Source organism: Patagioenas fasciata, chromosome 3, assembly GCF_037038585.1.
Source record: "Patagioenas fasciata isolate bPatFas1 chromosome 3, bPatFas1.hap1, whole genome shotgun sequence".
Classification (NCBI taxonomy): Eukaryota; Metazoa; Chordata; class Aves; order Columbiformes; family Columbidae; genus Patagioenas; species Patagioenas fasciata.
The window spans coordinates 106,686,553-106,710,214 of record NC_092522.1 but is presented as its reverse complement, the minus strand read 5'-3'; the positions used below and the strand labels follow the sequence as shown (position 1 = coordinate 106,710,214).

The 23,662-nt window shown below is 43.9% G+C and overlaps 2 protein-coding genes across 2 annotated transcripts; both read left to right on the top strand.

Moving 5' to 3' along the window:
• Positions 1–888: 888 nt before the first annotated feature.
• Positions 889–9,619, top strand: RNASEH1 (ribonuclease H1). Its single transcript, XM_065834324.2, has 8 exons — positions 889–1,057; positions 1,134–1,270; positions 1,774–1,968; positions 2,535–2,634; positions 3,121–3,175; positions 4,293–4,377; positions 7,396–7,520; positions 9,184–9,619. Exons 1-8 carry the CDS (start codon positions 948–950, stop codon positions 9,268–9,270), a joined length of 894 nt encoding a protein of 297 aa, XP_065690396.2. The 5' UTR covers positions 889–947; the 3' UTR covers positions 9,271–9,619.
• A 2,370-nt stretch (positions 9,620–11,989) lies between these two features.
• ADI1 (acireductone dioxygenase 1) lies at positions 11,990–17,621 on the top strand. Its single transcript, XM_065835796.2, has 4 exons — positions 11,990–12,203; positions 12,590–12,709; positions 14,272–14,451; positions 16,154–17,621. Exons 1-4 carry the CDS (start codon positions 12,084–12,086, stop codon positions 16,274–16,276), a joined length of 543 nt encoding a protein of 180 aa, XP_065691868.1. The 5' UTR covers positions 11,990–12,083; the 3' UTR covers positions 16,277–17,621.
• The last annotated feature ends 6,041 nt before the right edge of the window (positions 17,622–23,662 follow it).

The window sequence follows — 23,662 nt, the reverse complement described above, 5'->3', positions numbered from 1 at the left end:
GAGCTACAGGAAAACCCCAGCGGCTGAGAACGCAGCAGCCTGCGCACATTGGGTGTTTCTGGGGGCAGCCATACCTGTGCCTTCATCTTCTGTGCTTTGATCTCAGCGGCAGCTCAGCTGAGACACTGAATTCAGCACACACCCAGATCTCCCAGCTTTGGTCTCCACGTACTTTACACTCCTGATATGAGGATCCGTGACAGCAGGTTGTGGCTGGCAACAGTTAAGACTGTTAACCTGTGCGCTCAAGGTGGTTCTCTTTACCTCAGAGGCCATCAGGGTACAAGGCTCAGCTGGAACATGCTGATCTAGAGCCCTCGATTTGAATAGGAGGGTGAGAACCAGTTTAATGACCTTCTCCAGCTCTAGACCTTTGAGTGTACCCAATAGGTTGATGCTTGTGCCATGTTACAGCCACAGTCCTCCTTCCAGAGCTTGTCAGGAGAAAGGATGTGGGAACTTGCAGGGACAGTCACTCTTAGGCGGTGCACCCTTTGTTTTAACGACTCGATAGGGCCCAGGAGGTCGCCAGAGTTGATTGCAAGACTGGGACCATGATTTGGGTGGTCAAGGGGAGCTTCAGCTGGGGGCACCTGTGGGGTTCCATTTGTTCTGTAATAACTGGGGCTTTCAGAATGAGCCGTTGGTGTAAACTACTGTGACCTCGCACATCTCGTGCCCTCCCCAAAACAAAAGCTGCTTTTGTTTAGGCTTTTTAAATACAATTGTGGGGGCGGAACAAAAGCAAACAACAAAAAAAAACACCACCAAAAAAAGCGCCTAAGCCCTGGGCGCTTCCAGTAAGTTTGGCCTCTCTCGTGGCCCGTAGGGCGCTCTCTCTTCCGTTGCTTCGCCGCGCATGCGCAGGAAGGGGCCGAGGCGCGGCGGCGCGGGGTGCGGTGGCCGGGCCCGCGGGGCGGGGGCGCGCATGGCGGCGGGGCTGCGCCATGTTGCGGTGGCTCGTGGCGGTGCTCAGTCACTCCTGTTTCGTTTCCAGAGACCACAGCATGTTCTACGCCGTGCGCAGGGGCCGGCGGACCGGCGTGTTCCGCACCTGGTAAGGGCCGCGGCCGGGGCAGCGCGGGGAGCCGCCGCGGGCCGGCCCGGCCTCACCCCTGCCCGCTGTGTTGCAGGGCGGAGTGCCAGGAGCAGGTGAACAGGTTCCCCTCCGCCAGCTTTAAGAAGTTCGCCGTCGAGAAGGACGCCTGGGCCTTTGTGCGCGCCGGCCTGCCGGGGCAGCAGCAGCAGCCGCAACAGCCCGAACTCGCAGGTAGCGCGTCCTGCCCTCGCCTCCAGCTGCCTGGGCGGGACAGGAGGGCGGCCCCCGGGGAAGGCCGGGTCGGAGGGAGGCCGTGCTGCGCACTGGCACATCTCACCTAGTTGCTGCATGGCACCTGTGTAAACAGTACGGTTTCTATTTCTCCTCCTCCTTATCCTGCGATGGGCAGGATGGTGGGTGCCGCGGTGGGTGCCGTGCAAGTATTTCTGTAGCTGCTTGGAGAATATTGCCTCTACCATGCCCGTTTTAAGGGCCGTTACATGGGTGTCTCCACATTGGTTTGATCGAGGATAAAAAATGACTGGTGTACACTAATATTTTTTGCATAACAGCCTGGGGAGTGTCAGTTTAACAGATCAGTATTGCTAATGAGTTTAACAGGCTGGCATTGCTAATGAATGAACTGTTGGCCTTTAGAAACAGTTGTTTCGAATAAAATTTTATCTTAGTTGAACTTGGTGTTGTGTTTTGTGTCTTTTTTTTTTTTTTGGAAGAGGCACATGATTCTTCAGCTGTAACGCAGGAAAATGTTAGCCAGAGAGAGGAACCAGAATTAAACGTCTTGTGTTGCAATGCCTGTAAAAGGCCATATGAACAGTCTACAAACGAAGACCACGTTGCAAAGCGTGTAAAACATGATGAAGTATACTCAGCACCAACAGTCACCGAAGATAAATTTTCATATATGGGTAAGCTCTTTTGTTATTCGTGTAATTATTTCGAGTCCTTTGCACTTTTTCATAACTGAAAATTGTAATTATTAGAAAGATTTAGGGAGGCTTCTGTATGGCAGCACAGGGCCCAGCATAACGTTTCTTTTTAAAATAGAAATGTGAGCCATGATATATTTGTTCACATTGTTTTTCAGTGTAATGTTAATGTGCTTTAACTGGTATCAATTTATATATTGGTCTGGTCATTATACATGTGATTTTATGTGTGTCTGGATTACAAACTATTTGAATACAGATGTTGCTAGGAAGTTTCGGTGTTGACTGAAGAAGGTGGGAACTGTAGTGAGAACATGGGGCAGAGATGTTTCCTGAGGCTGACTGTTCTAGGAGCAGTGAGGGTGTGAAGTTGCAGTGGGTTTCTGGTGTGCTGCATTTATGTGGCTTCTGTAGTTAACTTTTTGAAGGGCTCTCTGGGAGGGAGGTTTTGGGGATTAGCCTGCTGGCAGACACTTCTTTTCGGTTAAAGAGCCTACATCCTTGAAGGAGTGTTTGAACTTCTGCTTTTGGTAATTTGTTTGTAGGTGACTTTGCAGTCGTTTATACAGATGGTTGTTGCTCAGGTAATGGACGTAATAGGGCACGTGCTGGTATAGGTGTCTACTGGGGACCAGGCCACCCTTTGTAAGTAGCTGGATGGATTCTTTTGTCTTTTTTTTTTTTTTAATATATACTATTGTTTGTTTTATGTGTGATGTACAATACCAGCCTTCTTTTGAATATGAAACCCTGCTAATGAGATTCATAATGACAGTGCTATGAGACTAGCGAGTTACTGAGGGGAAGAGAGAAAGCAGCCTCTCTAGGAAGTAAAAATATGGAGAAAATAAACTCAAAATAATATTTTTAGGGGCTGAAAATATGATTTTACATAATGCAGGAAGTCTTAAAATAGGTGTAGGTGTGCACAGAAGACAACAAATATAATTGCATATTGGTGGCAAGGCCAAATATGAGGGTTGCACTAAGCAGATGGAAGTTAGCGCTAAAATATCTATTTATCCTACTTTATAAAAAGAAAATGAGCTATAATTGTTTTTCTAATATGTAGTCATATACACCATTCTGAATATTTGAGGAAACTAATCTGCTATCATTCCTTGGACACAGAAATACCAGTGAAAGACTTCCTGGGCGGCAGACTAATCAAAGAGCAGAAATACATGTAAGTAGTAAGTGTCCTAAAATGCTTCTGCATGTAGAGTTTAGTACCACAGTCATTACTATTTCAACTCTGGCCTTCAGAAAGCAGCAATGGAGCTGTGGAGGAAGTATACAAAATATCAGGAGTTATGACTTTAAACTAATTGTTCTCTTTAAGTTAAGTCGCTTTATTGGTTTTGAACAAGGTAATTCACCTTGAGAATTCCAGAATATCATTAGGCTAAGCATAGCTGTTTAAAACAGCCTTGCTTTAGGAAAGGTTGATTCTCAAATCTGTGTAGTATCCTTTGCAGTTTTCGTGTGCACATCTCAGAGCTTGGGGTGAGGGTTGCTGAGTAGCAGTTAAGAGGAGAATCGGCTTCTTATTGTGATAGGATTAGAATATAATATTCCTTATAGAAATATAACAATTGTAGGCTATCCAGAGTAACTGCTGTTACTTCTGAAGTAAGCTTTTGTTGGCAACGGCAGGTTTGGTCTTCCCTTCTCACTTGATCTTAATTCTAGTACTGCTGCTATCCTGTCCTATGTGTTTGGACATAAACTGGAACAGGGAATCAACCTGCTTAAAAACTACAGGAAGCTTATGTTAGTGAAGGACAAACAGAGGTGATGGTGCTGTGCCAGGGATCAAACTTGTCACTGAAGAGCTTTTCAGCTCTACATCCAGACCCAGCCATTTCTCCCTCTTGTAATATTTCATAGCACCAAAAAAAACCCCAGCCTTTTAGGGGTTCCAGACTGTTGGAACTGGTATGAATCCTTCCTCCTCAAAGTTATGGAGAAAATGTGTAAAACTTGGTGTGCAGTTAATAGAGGCTTTGATAGAGAACTGGGCAGAGAGCTGCTCATGCAGTACAGAATTGGGCATCTGAATGTTAGTGGGGTTTTTTGCTAGTGAAACTTAAGTGACTTCCTGTTTGCTCAATTCATTAAGTGGTTGTCTGCATGCATAATTTTGGGAACCTCTGCTCTAAAGCATTTTGATAATCACTGATGGAGAGATTACAGTGATATCCTTTGCAGTTCTGTGTTAGCATTGGGTACTTTGCTGGTATTTTAATTGCATGTGTCCAAAATCATGTTCTGAACTGTGATTCTATTGAAATGTTTTTAAGGCAGCCTGCAAAGCAATAGAGCAAGCAAAGAGTCAAAACATCAAGAAACTAATTATCTACACTGATAGCAAGTTCACTATTAATGGTAAGTTAATGATTCTAGCTTTCCTGATTCTTAAAGACACACTGTATGCAATGTTGTTACATAAGGCCCAGAGAACACACTGAGGCCTGGGCACAGGGTTATAGTCACTGGGGCTGTTCAGCTTGGAGGAGACTGAGGGGAGACATGCTGGCTACAGCTTCCTCACAAGTGGAGGAGGAGGGTCAGGTGCCACACTTTTCTCTCTGGCGACCAACGACAGAACCCGAGGGAGAGGCAGGAAGATGTGCCAGGGGAGGTTTAGGTTGGGCATCAGGAAAAGCTTCTTCACCCAGAGGGTGGTGGAGCACTGGAACAGGCTTCCCAGGAAGGTGTCATGACCTCAAGCCTGACAGCGTTCAAGAAGAGACTGGACAACACCCTCAGACACATGGTGTGAACTGTGGGGTTGTCATATGCTGGGACAGGAATTGGACTCGATCATCCTTGTGGGTCCCTTCTGACTCAGGACATTCTATGATTCTATAAGGAAGGGAATGTGTAACTTATTTCAATACTCATGAGTGCTTGGGGAAAAGACTAGCACAGGGATTACCTGCTAGAGACAAAGTGCCTATTAAAGTGAAGAATGACAGAAGTAACTAAAGGACTTTTGTCTTAAGGCATTTAGTGTGACACAAAGTCTAGAAAAAATGTTGTTTGTGTATATTCTGTTAAGGATGTGTACAGGAAAGTACTCAGAAGTTGGTGTAGTGACCATATAGGGTTTGGTTTAATTTGTTTGGGTTGGAGAGGCTGGCTTAATACACAAAAGTGAAAGACATTCAAGTTTCCTTACTTTTTACATGTAGACTACACTTCCAAACTTTTAGGCTAGACTGGAAGACTAATCAGAGATTATATATGTTTTGTGTGTATTTAAGGTTTCACTTTCATCCAAAGATGTGGAAAATTTAATTTTATTTCCTAGAAATGCCATGTGAAGCAGCAAGTAGGACTTAATTTCTGAATACTCCTTCCCCTTTCCCCCAGATCTTCATATCTTACTCCTGTGATAATTGTGAACTGCATGAGTATTTCTTTGTGTTTCACAGTTTTATAAGAGAGTACATGTGTTAGCTGTTTCCAGATCACTTTGGAAGTTTTTGGTTTTGTTTTGATTTTTTTTTTTTTAAATAACAGTAAATGGAAATCTACTGAAACTTTTGATTGAAGATTAAATGTTGCTCTTTCACACTTCAGTGTTGTGGTTTGGTTTTTGTTTGTGTTTTTTTTTTTTTTCTTGTGGGGTGTGGGGGAATGTGGGGAGATGTGAATACCTTGTTCTTAGGACAATTTCCTATGCTTGATCACTAATGCTGAAAGTGATTATTTGTTTCATGGCTTGTTATTAATGAAGCAAATAAATGGTTTGTATTGTTAAAAATCTATATGTCTTTTCCTCCAAATAAGTAATTCTGCTTTCCAGAAGCTCCCCATTGATTTCTGAAAGTGGAGGAGTATGAAGGAAGAGCATCAGGCTTTTTTGTTCTAGAAGTAAAATAAAACTTACCTTGAAATACTTTGATGTCACCTTAAGTAGCAATACCCTAGAAAGGACAGAAGGTTACTGAGTAGGAACAAATAACAGCTAGTCAAGGGAGGAGTTGCTGGAGCTGTCATGTGCTGCTTTTTTTCAAATTCTTTTAGCTTGCATATGCATGGAAGAGGTTCTGTCCGGAAGTGAAAAGTGTCAACAACTAGTGCTCTGTCCTCCTGATTCTAGTTCATAAGTTGAGGAAGGGACAGTAAATGTGAAGAAACAACTTAAATGAATTTTCCATTGCGTCTCCCTAAGGATCATCTTGTAAATCTTTCATTTGAGTAGCTTATTTTCCCGAAAAGATTTTAGGTATAGCATTTCCTATAGGAACAGAATATGTGTGGGTTTTTTTTTTTTTTTTTGTATGGTGGTTTTACTTAGAATGCCAGAAGTATTCTGGAAAACGGAAGAATAAAAGGAAGAGTCTCTGCTCTTCAGGGCTTGGTGTTGCATGCTGATCTGTAGAACTCGACTGCATCATTTGTGGAAAGAAGGAAGTTGTTCAAAGCATTAAGGAGCAAAGAAACATCTTTGCAATTCTTTGCTTTGTGGGAGAAAGTCTGTATCGTCTTGTCTGTGAAAGTGGTGTTACGAAGAAAGAGAAGTTGTGTGGAATAAAATTCCTGTTAAATTTAGGTATGAGACTTAAGTATGAGGGAGGATTATAAGAATCTGTAGGTGTAATGTCTTAGTCTCTTTGTTTTTGCTTGCAGTTTGCTCTTATGTTTTGGGTCACTGATGTGACCAGGTTCCATTCTTATTTAATTAAAGTTATTCTGTAAATATGTCTAGGAGTTATTTTTCGAAATACTAGAGGACGAGGCTTGTGGTTAAGTATAAATGTTTTTTCAGGTTTTGTGTGCAAGATGGGCGATTCTCTGTTTAGCTCAGGTCTATCATTAAAGCAGTAAGGATGTCTTACATTGTTGAGACTAGCAAAGATATATTTTTTAAAAGTCCTTATCTAAGGAGTGATACAGTAGATTTTCTGGCCAGAAAGGGATGGCCAGAATGTTAAATCACGTTCTTTAGGTATCTGGTTATGTGGTCCTTCTCTGAAGGATTCTGTTTAGTGTGCAGAAGCTATAAGACAGGTGACCATCTGTGTTTCCTCTGTGCTTGTGTGTCTCCTCAATTTGTCAAATAAAGCCATAGATTTGTTCTAGCTTACTGTACCATCAAGCAAATCCTTACCTTCAGTTTATTGAAGTTTGCATCATAGTTTTGTGTATAATGTGTGTATAAAATTGTAGCATTTAAATATCTGTTCAGGAAAACATGGTTGGGTAGTTCAAGTAATAATGGAAAAATACAATCCTGAGAGACAGTAGTAGAGAACCAGACAAGTATCCTCTACATGCGATGTCTTTACCTCAGACTTTGTGTGGACTTAATGTCTGTTAAAAGGCTGTTTGCTCTATCTTGATCCTTACTGGCTACTTCCATAACATTTTTATGGTAATACTCCCTTTGTATAGGTATTACAAGCTGGGTTGACAACTGGAAAACAAATGGCTGGAGAACAAGTTCAGGAGGAAGCGTAATAAATAAAGAAGATTTTGAAAGACTTGATAATCTATCAAAAGGCATAGAAATTCAGTGGGTAAGCATCTCATTTCTTGCACCTCATTTGTTATTTTTAATGACGTCTTACATGTGCTTCTTGAGAAAACTTGCCAGTATGACTATTAACTAAGAACTTTATAGAGCATAATATTATTTTGCATCCATAGGTAAAACCATAAATACAGAGAAATTGCTTGTTTTATTTAAAGCAAATAAGCAACGTAACCTAGGCTTTGTTAGTAGATGAATTTCTCTTGGAAATCTAAGCTAAAAACATAACTCTGTCTTTCTGAGTCATAGCTCAATTTCTGGGTTTACTTTTCAGAACTGTTAAGATGCTGGTTTGTTGGTGTAACTCAATCACATGAATGTCTTCAAACTGGAAAAACTGTGTATAATCCTGGATAAACTAACTCGAGTTTTCTGTACCTTAACTCTGTTTTTTTATGAGAAAACTGCACATAGAAAAGTATTTAAAATACCGATTTTTTTAAGAGTTATATTGCTTAGGTCTCGGGTAAAGAGGTAAACCAACTTCTGTACAGGTATTCCTGGTAAAGTGTTTGGTTTTTTTGGGAAAGATGTTTTATTTCAGGAGGAGCAGTGTATGCAGGCACTTAATTACAGTGATCAACATGCTGAGGTATGGGGTCCTCCATGGGCTGTGGTGTGGCTGTCTCCTCCAGTGTGGTCCACTGTGGGCTGCAAGGTGACAAAACGCTTCACTATGGTCTTCTCCGCAGGCTGCAGAGGGATTTTCTGCTCCAGTGCCTGGAGCACCTCCTCCCTTCCTCCTTCACAGACCTTGGTGTCTGCAGACTCGTTTCACTTATTCTCACTCCTCTCTCTCACAGCTACTGTGCAACTTTGTTGACCCTTTCTTAAATATGTTATCCCAGAGGAGCACCAGCTTTGCTGATGGGCTCAGTTCTATCCTGTGGTGGGTCTGTTGTGGAGCTCACTGAAACTGGCTGTTTCTAGTGTGTTGGTACACCCTGTGGTGTTCTTCTCACTGATGCCACCCCTGTAGTCCCTGGCCCAGTACCAAAACCTTGCCCTGTAAGCTTGATACCATCCTGTACACACTTCACGCTTGTCCCCTCTCAGATCTTGGCAAATGGCAAGCTTGATTTTATTCCTCTCCTTCCTCCACCACACTCTTCCACCCTTACTTCTGACAAGGTGGGGCTTAGGGGTGAAAGTGCTTTCAGTTACTAATGGAAGGATGGATAGTTAAGCCATCTGAAAATGAAGAGATTCTTTTCATACCCTGTTTCTGTACCCTAAGTGAGTGCTGTAACCACCAAGGCTGTTAGTGGCATAGAAGCCTCTGGATTTCTGGGAAAAGATTAACTTGGTTTGAGCACTGAATGCAGAGAGGTTTTTCTCTGGCCTCTGAAAGTGGGAATTTTGAGTTGAAGCTGTTCTCTGCATTTCTTAAAGGCTAGGTTAGGCAGTCCTTATCCAATTCACTGCTTCCCAGAAAGGTGATTTTTCCATGATTTTCCAAGAGTTTCCTAGAGTTAGGGAGACTATGAACATTCCTGGGAAGAACACATAAGGGCTGAATGTGAGGAGAGGGCCGCTGAGGAGGTGCTACTATATTATGAATGAAAGGGCGGTGCATGATCAAATTTCATTTATGTACTTTTTTCTTGATTTCTTGCATATCTAAAGCTCCTATACTTTTGTCCTAACAGATGCATGTTCCCGGTCATGCTGGTTTCCAAGGCAATGAAGAAGCCGACAGACTAGCAAGAGAAGGAGCTAGTAAACAGAAGTCCTGATGCGCTGGGGCTAGAGACTGTTGCAGTGGGAGGAAAAGGACTAACATCACAGTGACAATTTGAAAAGCTATAATTGCTTCGGAGTTGAACTTTGAACTGTACTCCTTTCTGGTCTGAAGTGTTAAATATATACCAGACTTCTAGGAGAAAAAAACCCACACGTGTTCTTCTACAGCATTTGTTCTACGATTGAGTCAATATCTAGTTGATGATACAGGGTGTTTGCTTTTTCTCCATCTTACTGAAGGACCGTGGTCAGTGTTTTTAGTTGTCTTGTAGACTTCTGAATTCACTGTAAAGACAGACATCTGAAGAAGTAATATTAAATCTTTATCTTAAGTCTTCTGTATTTTCCTCTTAGTGAAATAAATGATTTTTTTTTTTTTTTTTTTTTTTTTGTGTACAGAGGTATATATATTAACAGCTCAATATAGCTGGGGGCGAGGGAACTTCAGGGTTGATTGGTTTGGTAAGAGGTCAGTGACCTAACATGGTATTGTCCATTCATATGCTTTGTCATTCTGGTGCTAGCAGTAGCCCCTGTGCAGGTGGGTTTGTAACACTCACCTGGGCCTCCCAGTATCATCAGTTACAGCATCTGTAGTTTTCTTTATAATGCTGATTTGCAAGGCAATGTGAACAAACTAAAAAGCCAGGTCACAAGAAATCTTGAACGATGAATTTTTACTGTTCTCTCTCTAGCTGCTTAATGTCCAAGCTCTTTGTTTCCTGGCTTCCTGTTTCCATTAAGTAATTTTTTTTATGCATACTGGTTCACATTAGCATTGTTAGTTCCTCTTCAGTGTTGTCCCGAAGGTAATAATTGGCCATTTTGCCTGAAATGGAACTAGAAGGTGATCAGCTTCTCCAGATCTTCCGGATGTCAAGTGTTTGACTTTTGTTTTTCCAGTCAATTATGAGATTAGTGGAATGGCTAATGTGCACTTCAATTAGAGAGTAATTACCGGTAATGCACATAGTTTTACCTTCTATGCATCTACATGGGAGGAACAAACAGGTCTGGTTTGTTATCTTCTGTCAACTTTTTTGTAAAGTACCTTCATACCATTGAAAACTAGGGTTTAAGCTGGAAGTCACTGATTGTTGTTGTTAATTACTATACAGAATGGTGGAGCTGCTGAAGCTTGGTTTCTTGAAAGTTCTCCTGCATTATCATACCTTTACTGAGGCAAAGTATGAGCTTTTATGTATTTAGAGTCACATGAATTGTGATAGAATGGGGAAAATGTCTAGTTCATAGGTGAGTGAGGTTTTTAAATGTGTTTCCTATCATCCAAAGCTGAACAGTAAAGTTCATCTAGGGGTAAGGTAGATTTTCCCCTTGTTTCTTTTGTATATATGCACACAATTATACGTTTATTAATTTTAGGAGTTTGGATTGAAGAAAAACACCCCGTCCTCCCTGATTGGATCTCTAGTTGGGGCAGAACAGTGTCACCAAATGTACTGAAGAGGTGGCATCTAACCTGCCTAGCATGTGTCTCCAGTTAAACACGTAGATCCTGTTTACTGTGTGAAAATATATATTTTTTTTTTTCAGCAGAAGCTTTGCAAAAAAAAAAAAAAAAAAAAGGTGTAGATAATGGTGAGTAAATCATAACATCAGTGTAATACTGCATTTTTAAGCAACTTGACTACCTGAATCTAATAGGTAGATTATAATAGGAAATCTAGTAAGAAAGAGTTTTATGTTATTTTGATAAGTATCATTCTTACTCTGGCAGTTAAGGTCAAAAGAAAGCCAAGAGTAAATTGCAAGATTAAGGCTGATTAAAGGGTTGAAAGCAAATGATACTTCTCAACAGGACTTACCAGGGGCTGGAGGACCAACAGGGGATGTTGGCTGTTGAAGTCAATTATTTTAAAAGAACTGAAACTTCAGGAGGGGGTGTTGGCCTGTAGCAACCCTGACATGCAGTGGGCAGGTGTTAACTTCTGCTTGGGTTTGTATGTGCTGCTAAAAGTCATGTGGACAGTACCAGGATTAGACCAGTTTACATGTAGTGTCATGGGGTTCGCAATTGAATTTTATCCAGAATCTATAACCAGAAATGCTTATAGATTGAATACTATGCATTAAAGGGTTCTGGTAACATTTCTGAGAAATAGTGGTTAAGTCATTTGCTAAGTATAAAACTTCATAGGGAGAAGAAAAATGTTTTAGGGATTGTTTCCTTTTTCAGTTTTTGTTTCTCTCCATCCTTACATTGTGTTTGGCTGTTGGTTTATTTACCATATAGAATCATAGAGGCATGGAGAACTGCAGAACCGTGGAGGCTGGCGGGGTTTGCTGGCATGGGTCTTGTCCACCCCAGCTCAAGCAGATCAGCTGGAGGTCACTCAGGATGAGAGTGCAGGCTGTATCTCTGGATGGCAGCAACAGGAGTTTTCTGGGCAGCATGTTTTACTGCTCTTCTTTCCTTTTTTCCCCGCATTGTGAGGTTGCAATGCAGGCCTTTGGGGCTGACAGGCAGCACTAAGATCAGTTGGAGCACTGCTGCCGGGGCGGACGGGGGTAAGCACAGCTGTGCTTGCTGTGTGCTGTGAGGCCCACGTTACCCTGTGGCAGCAGCTCTGTTCTACGGAGCGCTGCGGCTGGAGATGTGCCGTGTCACCCGTGCCCTTGAGCCCGCACTCGCACACAGACTGCGCGCTCACCCAGCTCAGCGTGCAAATCGCACCCGGTCCAGGCTCCCGCCACAGGCCGCCTGCGCGGGACCGCTCCCGGGCCCTGCCCCGGGCCCTCCACCCCGTCGGGGCGGGCCGCTCCGCCCAGCCCGGCCCAGCGAAACATGGTGGAGGCCTGGTACATGGACGAGTCCCCAGAGGACCAGCGGACACCCCACCGCCTGCAGCCCAACTGCCCCGTCAGCCTGGAGCAGCTGCGCCGCCTCGGCGTCGTCTACCGCAAGGTGAGCGGTGGAGCGGGAGCTGGCGGGGCCAGACCGGGCCGTTCGGCGGGGCCCGGAGCTGACACGGGCCCGGAGCTGACACGGGCCCGGCGGGGCCTCGGGCCTCCCCCTCTGGACGGGGAGAGCCCCGCGGGAGGGGAGCAGCCCCGGGGCCGTGAGGCAGCAGGAGGGTCCCCAGCGGTGTCTGTGTGGGGCTGGGCTGAGGGCAGGTACATCTAACAAAGCTGGCGCAGCTTGTGTGCCCATGGCAGACCACCGAGCTGCCTTTGGAGCAGCCTGCCCCTCGCTGACACTCATGACATCTCCTGTTTTCACCTTAGTGCTCTGCGTTGCATTTTAAGCTCTCGTGTCTGAATACAAGTTTTTCTTTCCTGCCTATTTTTTAGTTGGATGCAGATAACTATGAGACTGATCCGTGTCTGAAGGAGATTCGGCAAGCAGAAAATTATTCTTGGATGGATATAGTAACCATACATAAAGACAAGCTTCCAAATTATGAGGAAAAGGTACGTGAGTCTTTGCTTTAAATGCAGATCTGCAGGCTGACGTGTGCAGCTGCTGCCCAACACCTGCACACCTGAGCAGGGCCACGAGGATGAGGCTTCCGCGTGTAAAATACATCGTGTACTGGAATTCTGAACATGAAAAAAGCAGTTTTGATATTGTTTTAAAAACAGCAGAAGCCCTTTGCTTCTGTGGGTTACCATCAAAAGTTTTAAGGATAGTTTCCATTATTGTCACTTCAAAACTAGAGTCCCACCAGCAGAGCCCTGCCAGTGCTGACCTGTCCTGGGACAGCCTCCCAGGGTGAAGGCAGGCTGCTGACAGCTGGGCACGGCCTTTGAAGGCTGGAACATCCTAATGGCTGCTTGCAAAATACATCTTCTGAAAGTGAATGTTAACCTTGTGGAATCGGAGGGACATGTTCCCTGTACAGGAAGATTTTTTACTTTGGGACAGTGGTACCTTGGCTGTTTCATAACAGCTGAATGCGAATGGTGCCAGGCTCTCAGATGAGCCTCTTAGAAGGACCTTTGTCCTCCTGGCCCCTGAGTACTGGCATGCTGCTCTGACCTGAGGAGAGCAACCCTGTGGTGCTTCCGTGTTTTCATTAAATTTCCATTTACCAGGTGGTTTTAAGCCTGTTGTCTTACACTGTTTTTAAATTGATGATAAAGTGAATTAGGTAGTAACTAAGGTTGCCTGGGTGGGCTCTACCTGGCACAAAGATGGGCCATTATTGACAGGGCATGTGGACTTTTACTCACCTTGCCATGCTAGATCAGTCCTGGCCCAGGAACACCTGCACTGCTGGGGCTAAAGAGCGTCCAGACCTGAGCACGTGGTAGTACCTGGCATTGCACCGCTCTCTTTGCACTAACCTGATGGGGTCTCTGTTAACTGAACCTTTAAAGTGTGTTTTGTTATGTGCTGTGAAATGCACAAAGAATTCGCCATTTTGGAAACAACGAGAATGTGGCTGCTGCTGCCTGGTAGTTGACAGCCTGGAGCTGGGGCTCACTGTGCAGGGAGGGGCGTGACATGCTGTTCACATCAGATTGCCACAGCTGGGCCGTGTTTGGCAGTAACTCCATTTTCACATAGAGCTGTAGCAGCCTGTGGGGTAAATTCAACCCGACAGCGGTGTAAACGAGGGGGAATAATTTGTAGCTCTGTTTTATTTTTGCATGTCAGGAAAAAAAACGTTGTAAAATGATCAAACTGAACAGCTTCAAGAACCAAATCCTGTGATGGGTAGCTTTACCCGCTTCTCTCCCAAATGGGTGTAAGCATTACTGTTATTCAGAGACTGGTTGTGTGCAGATATAGCTGCTGTTTCTTGTCAGAAAAAAATCTTGTCTTTCAAGGGAAATGTAGCAGCCCACTTAGAAGTGTCCTGAGGTCTAGCTGGCTGGATTGGCCATTTTATCCATGTTGATCTCATCTGTTGATTAAATGACTGCAGTTACCCTTTGAAAGCCTTTATCTGCTTTGTCACGTGATTCAACCAGATTTCTTTGCAGTTTTTCTGTGTTCAGCAGTTTTAAGAGATACTTGCTATTCCTAGATAAAAACATTTTATGAAGAACATTTACACCTAGACGACGAAATTCGCTACATCTTAGATGGATCTGGCTATTTTGATGTTCGAGACAAGGATGACAAATGGATCCGGATTTCCATGGAAAAAGGAGACATGATAACCCTCCCTGCTGGCATATATCACCGATTTACACTGGATGAGAATGTATGTTGTTATAGATTACTATAAGTTTTAATGACAAATCCATGTGACTCTATATCACATTAGTAAGTACATGCCCTGAGACTTGCAGTTCATTAGCAAAACATATTAAATATGAAGTAGGAATATGAAAAATACTAAATAATTCACAGCATCTGAACCTTTCATCTCCCGGTCACAAATCCAGATTCCTCTCGTCAGCTGAACTGCAAGTTGTTGCCACGTGATATCAGTAGCGGATCTTATGTGGCAGTGGCAGAAGAGCCAAGCCCTGCGGCTGTCACTCCCACAGTTGCCCCTGCTGTTGTTTGGGGTGGAGACAGTGTAGATGGATCCTTCTCTACTGCCTTGTTGTGTCTCCATGAGGACAAACAGAGCATATCTGTGTCCAGCAGTGGCATTTTTCATGAGTGTTTAAATCCTTCTTTCCATGAAGGAGAATTTAGGGTCCAGAGCTGCTACTTGCAGCTTGTGTGTGCTCCTGGCTTCACAGGAGCTGACCTGCTTTTGGAGGATATTTTGGTAGTGGGACTGTGAGATTGGCACGTGTAGGCCTGATCTCTGTGTCCGTCCATGTGGGCTTTTATAAATATATAACCTCAGCATTACCCCTGGAAAATGGGGAAATGTGTGCTGTCTCATGTGTGGCAAAATTCCACCTCTGGCACAGTCTTGAGGACAGTAGAATTTTGAACCAGCCGTCCAGATATTGTATATGTAAAGATGGGATGTGCTGCTTTGATGAAAAATCCAATTTTTCATATCTGCGTTTTGAGATCCACAGTGAATCAGCTACAATTGCTAGTGTAAAGTTTTTTCTTTACAAAGAAAAAATGTCAGGGTGGAGTCTACAAGAAGTCTTAAATGTTTGTCCTCTTCAGGAACTTTAGTCCAGAGGTGTCATAATCAAAGTAAATTCTGTAGGTACTTTTAGAACCTTGCACTTTGCAGCTAAGTTCTTTAGGTACCTAAGTTAATTCTTGATGTTGCTGAGCACCTGAGTGCAAGACAAGCACTTAGCAGGGTTTACAAAATAGGTAGGGTTTAAACCTGTGGTGTAGTGGACAGAAGAGAGTTGCCCATAACGCTGTGGTTGGAGCGCTTCTGCAGGACGTAAAAGCCAATTTTCTGCTGCCACAGCTTGAGTTCTGCACTTGGCATTCTTTTGATTAGCTGGTGGCAGGGCTGTTGCTTTTTCTTTTGGAGTCTGGAGTCTTTTCCCGTAGCATTACTTTTTGGCTAGTTTATGCACTCCCTGTTCAGCTTTTATGGCTCTCACTTTAGAGCTTCTGGTGTTGCTCAGGCATTGTGTAGCCGTTTTGGGGATTCTGATCACTCTTGTTTAACTAAGCAAATAGGAATTAGATGCTGTATTGCTCAGTGTTGTGGATCTGGTGCAAAATGATTTGCGCAAGACAGGATTTTTTCATTTCTTTGAAACAAGGAGATGTACTGTCCCTGCCTGACCTGGAGGCACAGGTTATGACACAGAATATTGCTATGTAGGTGAAAAATCTCCCACTGCAGTAGCTGGGAGCAGGAGCAATGGTGTAGTGGCACCATTTCCTAGAACATATGAAGCTTTCAGTCAGTCTTGAAATAGTTTCAGAAATTGCTGCAGAAGTGCAAATGGAGCAACTTCAGAATTAAGACCTCATGGAAAGGAAGTCTCTTGAATTACTTATGACTTCTTGTTCTTTGACAGAATTACGTGAAGGCAATGAGACTCTTTGTTGGAGAACCCGTCTGGACACCGTATAACAGGCCGGCTGATGATTTCCCTGCTCGGAAACAGTACCTGAAGCTTTTGGCTGCAGAAGCACAGTAATGGTGCCTGAGACTGACGGGAGGAACATCTTGAAGCCCTGTCAGAATTAATGTGACTGGTGGCTTTTCACTAATTAGACTTCTATTTACATATACACTAAAAATCACAGAATCATAGAAAAATTTAGGTTGAAAGGTCATTTGGAGGTAATCTAGTCCAACCTCCTGCAAAGTACCACGACAACTTCAAAGCTAGACCAAGTTGCTCAAGACTTGGAGGTTTGGAAACCTCCAGTGGTAGATAGAGGTTCCACAGCCTGTCTGAGCACCGGTTCTAGCACATAGCCGCTCTTGTGGCCAAACATTTGTTCTTCATGGCCAGCTCCCTGCTTGCAGCTTGCGATTGTTGTTTCTTGCCCTTTGATTGAATGCCTGAGAACAGCCTGACTGTCTTCTCCACAGTCTCTTCTCTAGTGGGAAATCGTAGTTAGGCCTCCTCTCAGCCTTCTCCAGGACAGACAAAACCAGTGCTGGACTTGCTGCACTCTGAGTTGTTAAGAAAGATGTTCAACATGGTTTGTCCTAATTTTGACTACTGAAGAATGCCACATGAATGCCACCTGACTTGAACCACTGATTATTTTGGGCCTGATGGTCCAGAAGTTTTTCACCCACATTGTCGTTCATATCCTCTGTCCAGCTACAAGGCTGTGGTGGGACACGCTATCCAAAGCCTTGCTGTGGTCATGGTGAATGTCATCTGCTGTGTCCTCTATGCCACAGAGCCAGTCCTGGTCTTTTGGGTGGCGATGAGGATAGTCAAGCAGAATATGCCCTTGGTAAATTGGCAGTGACTGGTTGTTCCCTATCACCTGGTATTTCATGTGCCTGTAACAGTTTCCACAATGGCTTATTTTGTAGTTTTCCTGGGGACTGAATTGAGGCTGGTCAGCCTGTAGTTCCCCAGATCCTCTGTCTTGCCTTTTTGAAGGTGGCTGTATCATTTGCCTTTTTCCAGTAAAAAGGGTTTCCCTGGTCACTGTGACCTTTCAAAGATGCCAGCAGCCTTGCAGTGATTTCAGCCACATTTAAAGCTACTCAGGAATCCATTTTCTAACCTTTTTTTTCTTGATATTTCTGACAGTTAGAATTGAGAGAGGTGGGCTACATTAATATTCATTCTGCTCTGAATCCATGCTAATGAACTATGTAGGAGTCTCTTTTTAATTAAAGAAAATAAACCTTGCTTTATTCTTGTCTAAAAATGTTCACAAGATAGATTTGCGTAATCGGCATTTTAGTATGCAGCTTCCCTAGTTCTGCCCTGGTACATAAAGCTGTGGTTTTCTCTCAGTAAAATGTGACAATTTGCTCTCGAGTTATTAATAAAATTACTTTGATTTGGGCATGCTTTTTTGTTCCTTGTGCTGACGGTAAGGACACATTGAACAACAGTGTTACTTTAACTGTTAATCAGCTTTTATTCCCTGTGCTGCTACTGACTTGCTCTGTAGCGTGGGACAGATCATTAACCGTGTGCCTCAGTTTCCTTAGCTGCGAGATGGAAAAGAGCAGACTTAAGACACGCTGGTTCAGTTTTCAGAAAATGCCTTGTGGTTACTCAGGACATACAGCTCCTCAGCAATGGGCACAGGAGCATTTTGGTATGAATTTGCTCTTCACAATGATGAATGATGTCAGCAGGGCAGAGGTTCTGCTTGCTCCAGCTCTTCATGGATGAGGAGAGCTCTGCGTTGGTTGCAGCTCGTGTGCAGATTTCAGCTGGATACCATGCGGACTCCTGTCTTGCGGCTTCCTGAATAAACACAACTGTAGAAAGAAGATGAAATGGGGGGCTTACATGAATTTTCCTAAGGTAACAGACAGTAGGTAATTCTGTAGGGTGTGCAACATGGCCATTCTTCAGCAGGCAACATTTTCTTCACTGTGTAGCAGCCCTACATTAACCATCTCTAGGCGCTTTGTTTCTATAAAAGCATTTCTGAAAACAAAGCTGCACTTTTGAAGTGAAACTGCACTAGCTTTTATTTTAAAGTTGGAAAAGGTGAGTATAAAAGGCACGACTTTCTTGGCTTAGCGTCTTGGGTTGCACGCTGGATGAGGTGCCAGTGGAGGCTCAGTTTGAGGGAGGGGTGCAGGCACAACCCACGCTTGCCACGTGCAACCCCCGCCCCGCACTCCATTTGGTCTGGACTGGCTTCTGTGCAGTGGTTTGTAAGCCTGGCTGAAAAACCGGTGGTCCTGGTAAGTGCACGTTTTAACTGCAATCAAGCACACATGGGCTGGGTTTGCAGAGATGCTGTGCTGGGTCAGGTGCTGCACCCCCAGTTCGGGGATTTGTGTGTCACTGGCCTGGGAGCAGCACTTGAGTCCCCTCTTGTACAGCACACTGGGGCATCCTGGTCCCAATATAAACTTTGGGGATTTTTTTAAAGTACAGCGACAGGAATAAATGACAGTTACTGCCTGTGGCAAGTTTTACTTCTTATGTGCCACAGAAAATTGTGTTTCCACATGCAAAGTGTAAATGACTGCTTTCTTCTGGTGCTGGTATCACTCCCTGGTATCCAATCTCATTCATACTCCTCCTGCTTTTGTTTTCTTATTTTTAAACAGAAGTCAACATGAGACTTTCCACTCCTCCTACGGGTCTCTCCATTTTGAAGTCTCTCGCTGCAAAAGGAGAAGTGGAGGCAGGGTCCGTGGGCTCTCAGGAACCCCATTTACTGCACAGCCATCCCATAACGGACTGGGGGAGCGGCTGGGAAGAGCCAGCAGGTAACACACTCTTCTTGAGAGAGATTTATGGTTTGGAGGCAGCAGTGAGGGATGGACAGTGAAGTGGCTGCCTGCAGCGATGGCTTTCAGCAGCTCGCTGATGTAGGGTGGGACCTGGAAAGCAGGACTGAACCACCTTGTTTTGTTGCCTCTCTGGAGAAATATATACGCCCAGTACAGCTCCCATCTCCCGGCTGTCAAGAATAACACACGATCACAGCGCTAACGTTCATTCATCATTTTCATAGCACAATGCATACTGCTGCTGAGAGGTGGTGGGGGCCTCACTGTCTGTGCTTTTGAGACCATGCCCTTTAGTGCTATAGGTGTCTTTGAAAGGGTGAAAGCTTTGCTCTCTTAAAGTGTCTTTTGTCAGCCAGGAAAAAAGCAATTTGGGGCCGGTATAAAGATTCTACACCTGTGAAGAGATTACATGGGAGATTACACTATGAGGAAACAGCTGGGTAGAATAAAATGTTAATAGAAAACACTCCAGAGAGTGGAGAGGAGGGAGGGAGAATGTTCCGTTCCTTCAGATGAAAATTGCAGTGTATTTTCATGGTGATTTTTTGTGTTTCTGTGTGTGTGGTTTTTGTTCCCTTCCCCTCCACCCCAATCTGAAAGAGCAAAGCTAAATCAATTTTTGGTCCGAAACCATGGGTCTGTTTTACTGCAGCTAGTGGAAAATCTCAGTGCATTGATGTAGAATGAAAATTTATGTCAGTGGTTCCAGCAACATCACTTTGGCAGCATTAACTGAGGCAAGGGGAATATTTCAACTCCTCCAGGAGTAAAGTTTTTTGTTTGTTTGTTTGTTTTTAAATGGTAGGAGAAGTGGTAGTGAGCTGAGGGGTTTGCAGACGATAGCTTTTGTGGTATCTGTGTATTATTTTCCACTTCAATCCCAACTTTTCCCAAGTGGCATATACCTGAGTTTCTCATGATCTACTTGAGAGAGCAGTGGCCTTGTTTTCTGCCAGTAAACTATAAGAAAGCTGTGGATGGTCAGTGTGCTTTTTAATAAATTAGGTAGACAACCAGATGGCTGCAAAATCTCTGATGCTGCCCTCCCTTGTTATGTGTCCTGGGGCAAGTGTCTTTGGCTGATACTCTAATGCAAAGACATTTCACAGCCAGTTAGTTAAACTGGTAACATCCACACCAGGCACTGAGGGGTGCCTACAAATGAGTGTAGGAAAATGCTGACAGCGAACCTGACAAGTATGAAGTCTTCATGCATCTCTTGGAGGAGATGCTCTCCTGCCTGGTTCCTGATTCTGGGATTTAGTTTGAATGAGGAACTGCTCAGAAGGCACGGTTTCCTGACAAAACCAATTATGTAGTATCAGCTGGCAGACGCCACTGCGTGTGACAACCAAGGTGGCAGCTGAGCATTGAGGAATGTCCCTAGTAGCCAAATCATGGATTTAGGTATTTGGCCAGGCAGAGGCTGGGGACCTGACCTGTGCTATGCTGGAAAATGACATCATCTGCTTGGGTGCCTTCCCTGTGAAAATGGTAGAAATTCTGACATTCCCTTCCCTCTCCCTGAAACAGGGTTACTGCCAGCTGGCTTCTATTTCCTGAAGCCAAGAGACATATAAACTCATCAGGGGATGAATTACTGTTACAAGTTAAATGTTCCTGGCTCAAGAATCCAGATTTGATGTGATTTGCTGCACTCATTGTGACTTTACAGCTTGATTCCCAGAACATTTTGTGTGTTTGCAAAGAAGCATTCTGTTGTACCTGCAATTTGAAAACCTAATATTTACGTGACTGAGTCACTAGCTCTCTTTTTTATATTAACTGTATAATAAGACAAGAAGCAAAATTTTAAAACCTAAAATGCCTGGGCAAAGATTCAATGGTGAAAGGCCTGTGGATCTGTTTCAGTGCTGGCTTCCCCTGCTGCAGTTCTCTGGGATACCTGTGCTAATTTTGAAAAGTGCCTCTCCATTTTGTTGCCTGCTGTGCTGCTTCTCAGGGTACTGGTCGATAACTGTTGTGCCTGTTAGTAAGCCACATTGGCTGGTGGAAAATTGGGCTGGGTGTGCTCTGTGCCCTTGTGGGCTCTGGGATTGCATTTGTTCATTGACACGGCCCTGAGCAGCCAAGCCCAGCTCTAGGCTGTGGTTTCCCCTGTAGTCACAGGCATTTGGGCCTGGAGAATTCAATTTGGGTCTACCCTCAGGTTTATTTTTTTTTTTCCAAAAGACTCAGACAGCTTAAAGCTGACCTGCTGCTGGTGGGAAGGAGGGACGCTGTTCTTGGTAATGTGGTGGCCGGGTTACGCACCAGCTGCCACCACAGCCCTGGGCTGGGGTTCAGTCCTGCTGCCTGCACCGGTGTGTGTGCCAGTGTCTCAAGTACCTGCGCAGAGAAATTGACTCTGGCTGCCATGGTTCTACCTATTTTGAATAAATTTAAATCTGTATGTGATGCTTCAGTCCTGTTTTCACACATGGCTTGATTGCAAATTGGAGAGGGAATGTGTGTTTCTCACTACAGCTAAATACGACTGGAGATGGGGGTACCACACATCTTGCAATCTTCTGTTGAATGGCTACGATGCATGTGGTTGATTAAGAACATCAGCTGATGGACAAATAAGACAGACACACCATAGCTATGCAGGCAGACTATTTCCTGCTTACTCCCATCTCCAGTTGGGTTTGAAAGACACCTGCAGCAAATGCCTCAGAGCACGATTGTCTGTCCGCCACCTCTTAGAGCACTGCAGTGCAGAAAACCTGTCGGCCTGCTCGGGCAGGGTGGTTATTCCCAGCACGTCCTCATGTTGAAAGCCTCGGGATGATGATGACTCTGAAGCAGGTGTCTGCTGGCTTGGGGAGCTTTTCCACTGGGTCAGTGAGCTCATCTGACTCGCGCACGGCTGCACGAGGGCTCTTGGAAAAATGGGGTAGGTGCAGGAATGATCGTCCTTTCCAGTACACTGGCTGAAGTCCATTGCAGAGTCTCAGGCACATCTGCACATGCCTTTTGGGGAATGTTGAATGGGTCCAGTCCAAAAACTGAGGCACCAGGAAAATGTAAATGACCAGCTGGTTAAGGGATGCCGTTATCACCTGAACTGCAGTTAGGTACCAGAAATGGCAGAGAGATGCTTAAGTCCTTTTGAGGATCAGGGGCCCTGTGCATAATGTAATTATCTGAATGTCTGAAGTACAGCTTCTTTGCTGCTTTTAATAAAAGAAGAAATTTAAATGCAGAACTTCTGTTAAGGCACATTAAGCTTTAAGACTTGAATACAACAATCAGCTCATTCAGGCTGTACTTTCCACAGCTTTTCTCACTTAGCCAGATGACACATGCATGCTGTGTTTTAGAACTGAGCTCTGCCCTCATTTACACCAGGAAACCTCATTAAATTCAACTGAATTCATTGTATTTAACAGGATTGCCTGGTGTAATTAATGTTTTGAGGACAAATTTTGTCCTTAGCTTTAATGCTTTAACACCATGTACAGCATTCATATGTGTAACTAGCTGAATACAGGAAATTCAAACACTTCTATATATGTTAAATCCAAACCATAAACTGACATTGACACTCTTCCTTGCATTTTATAAACAGTTAACAATTTGCATACATCCGGCAGTGATAATATGCCTTTGCATTTGAATTTTAATTATTCTGCAAGTCTACCAGGATGTCACTTGTTTAATGGCTCACTGAGCTTAGAGGTCACCCAGTCCAAGTCTCCTCTACTGGCGTTTTTACCCAAGTAAAAGCTTCCACTAATAAGAACACAGCAAACATACTGAAGTGAGACCTAGGTAGTAATACATATGAATTAGAATTTAGAGAAACGTGGAGAACAGGGGATTATCTTTTCAGAGTGTTTCTTTTTTAATGGTTGACTCCAACTGGGATCATAAATTTTTATTCTCTGCCGATCAGAACGCGGGCTGTCATTTACATGTGCAGGGAGTATAAGGCACTACTGAATCAAAAAAGGAAGCATTTTACTCCTTGACTGAAAAAAGGCAAGTGGCTTCAGCATGCTGGAGGATGGTGGATCGTGCTGCTTTCCCTTAAAATTGGACAAGACAAATCAAGCTTCCTGAAAGTGTAGACGATAGTGTAACAATTTGACATGACCCCTGACCTTCAGCCAAATGCACAGGAATCTGTTATATTAATTTACATGTAATTGTAAATTTTTTTAACTGAAACCACAGCATGGTTTAGGTTGGAACGGACCTGTGAAAATCATCTAGTTCCAACCCCCCTGCCAAGGGCAGGGGACACCTTCCACTAGACCAGGTTGCTCAAAGCCTCATCCAACCTGGCCTTGAATACTTCCAGAGATGGGGCATCCACAGGTTCTCTGGGCAGCCTGTTCCAGTGCCTCACCACCCTCATGGGGAAGAGTTTCTTCTTTATATCTCATCTAAATCTCCGCTCTTTCAGTTTAAAACCAGTGTCCCTTTTTCTATCACTAAATGCGCTGGGAAATTGTTCAGTGCTCTCAAAGTCTTTGAGAGCAATGGTGGTTACATACCGGGATTTCTGTCTCCTAAGAAACCCTATGCCCAAGAAAAGTGACCTATGCTGAAGAAAACACATTACTAAAATTATTTATAATGAGTACAGTAACATACTAGCTCAGATGAATAGTTG

Bases quoted from the DNA above. Each gene is read 5' to 3' on its own strand.
- RNASEH1 (XM_065834324.2), top strand. From the start codon at position 948: ATGTTGCGGTGGCTCGTGGCGGTGCTCAGTCACTCCTGTTTCGTTTCC. The intron at 3,176-4,292 runs GTAAGTAGTAAG...AATGTTTTTAAG, and splicing joins ATCAAAGAGCAGAAATACAT to GCAGCCTGCAAAGCAATAGA. The intron at 4,378-7,395 runs GTAAGTTAATGA...CCCTTTGTATAG, and splicing joins TAGCAAGTTCACTATTAATG to GTATTACAAGCTGGGTTGAC.
- ADI1 (XM_065835796.2), top strand. From the start codon at position 12,084: ATGGTGGAGGCCTGGTACATGGACGAGTCCCCAGAGGACCAGCGGACA. The intron at 12,204-12,589 runs GTGAGCGGTGGA...CCTATTTTTTAG, and splicing joins TCGGCGTCGTCTACCGCAAG to TTGGATGCAGATAACTATGA. The intron at 14,452-16,153 runs GTATGTTGTTAT...GTTCTTTGACAG, and splicing joins GATTTACACTGGATGAGAAT to AATTACGTGAAGGCAATGAG.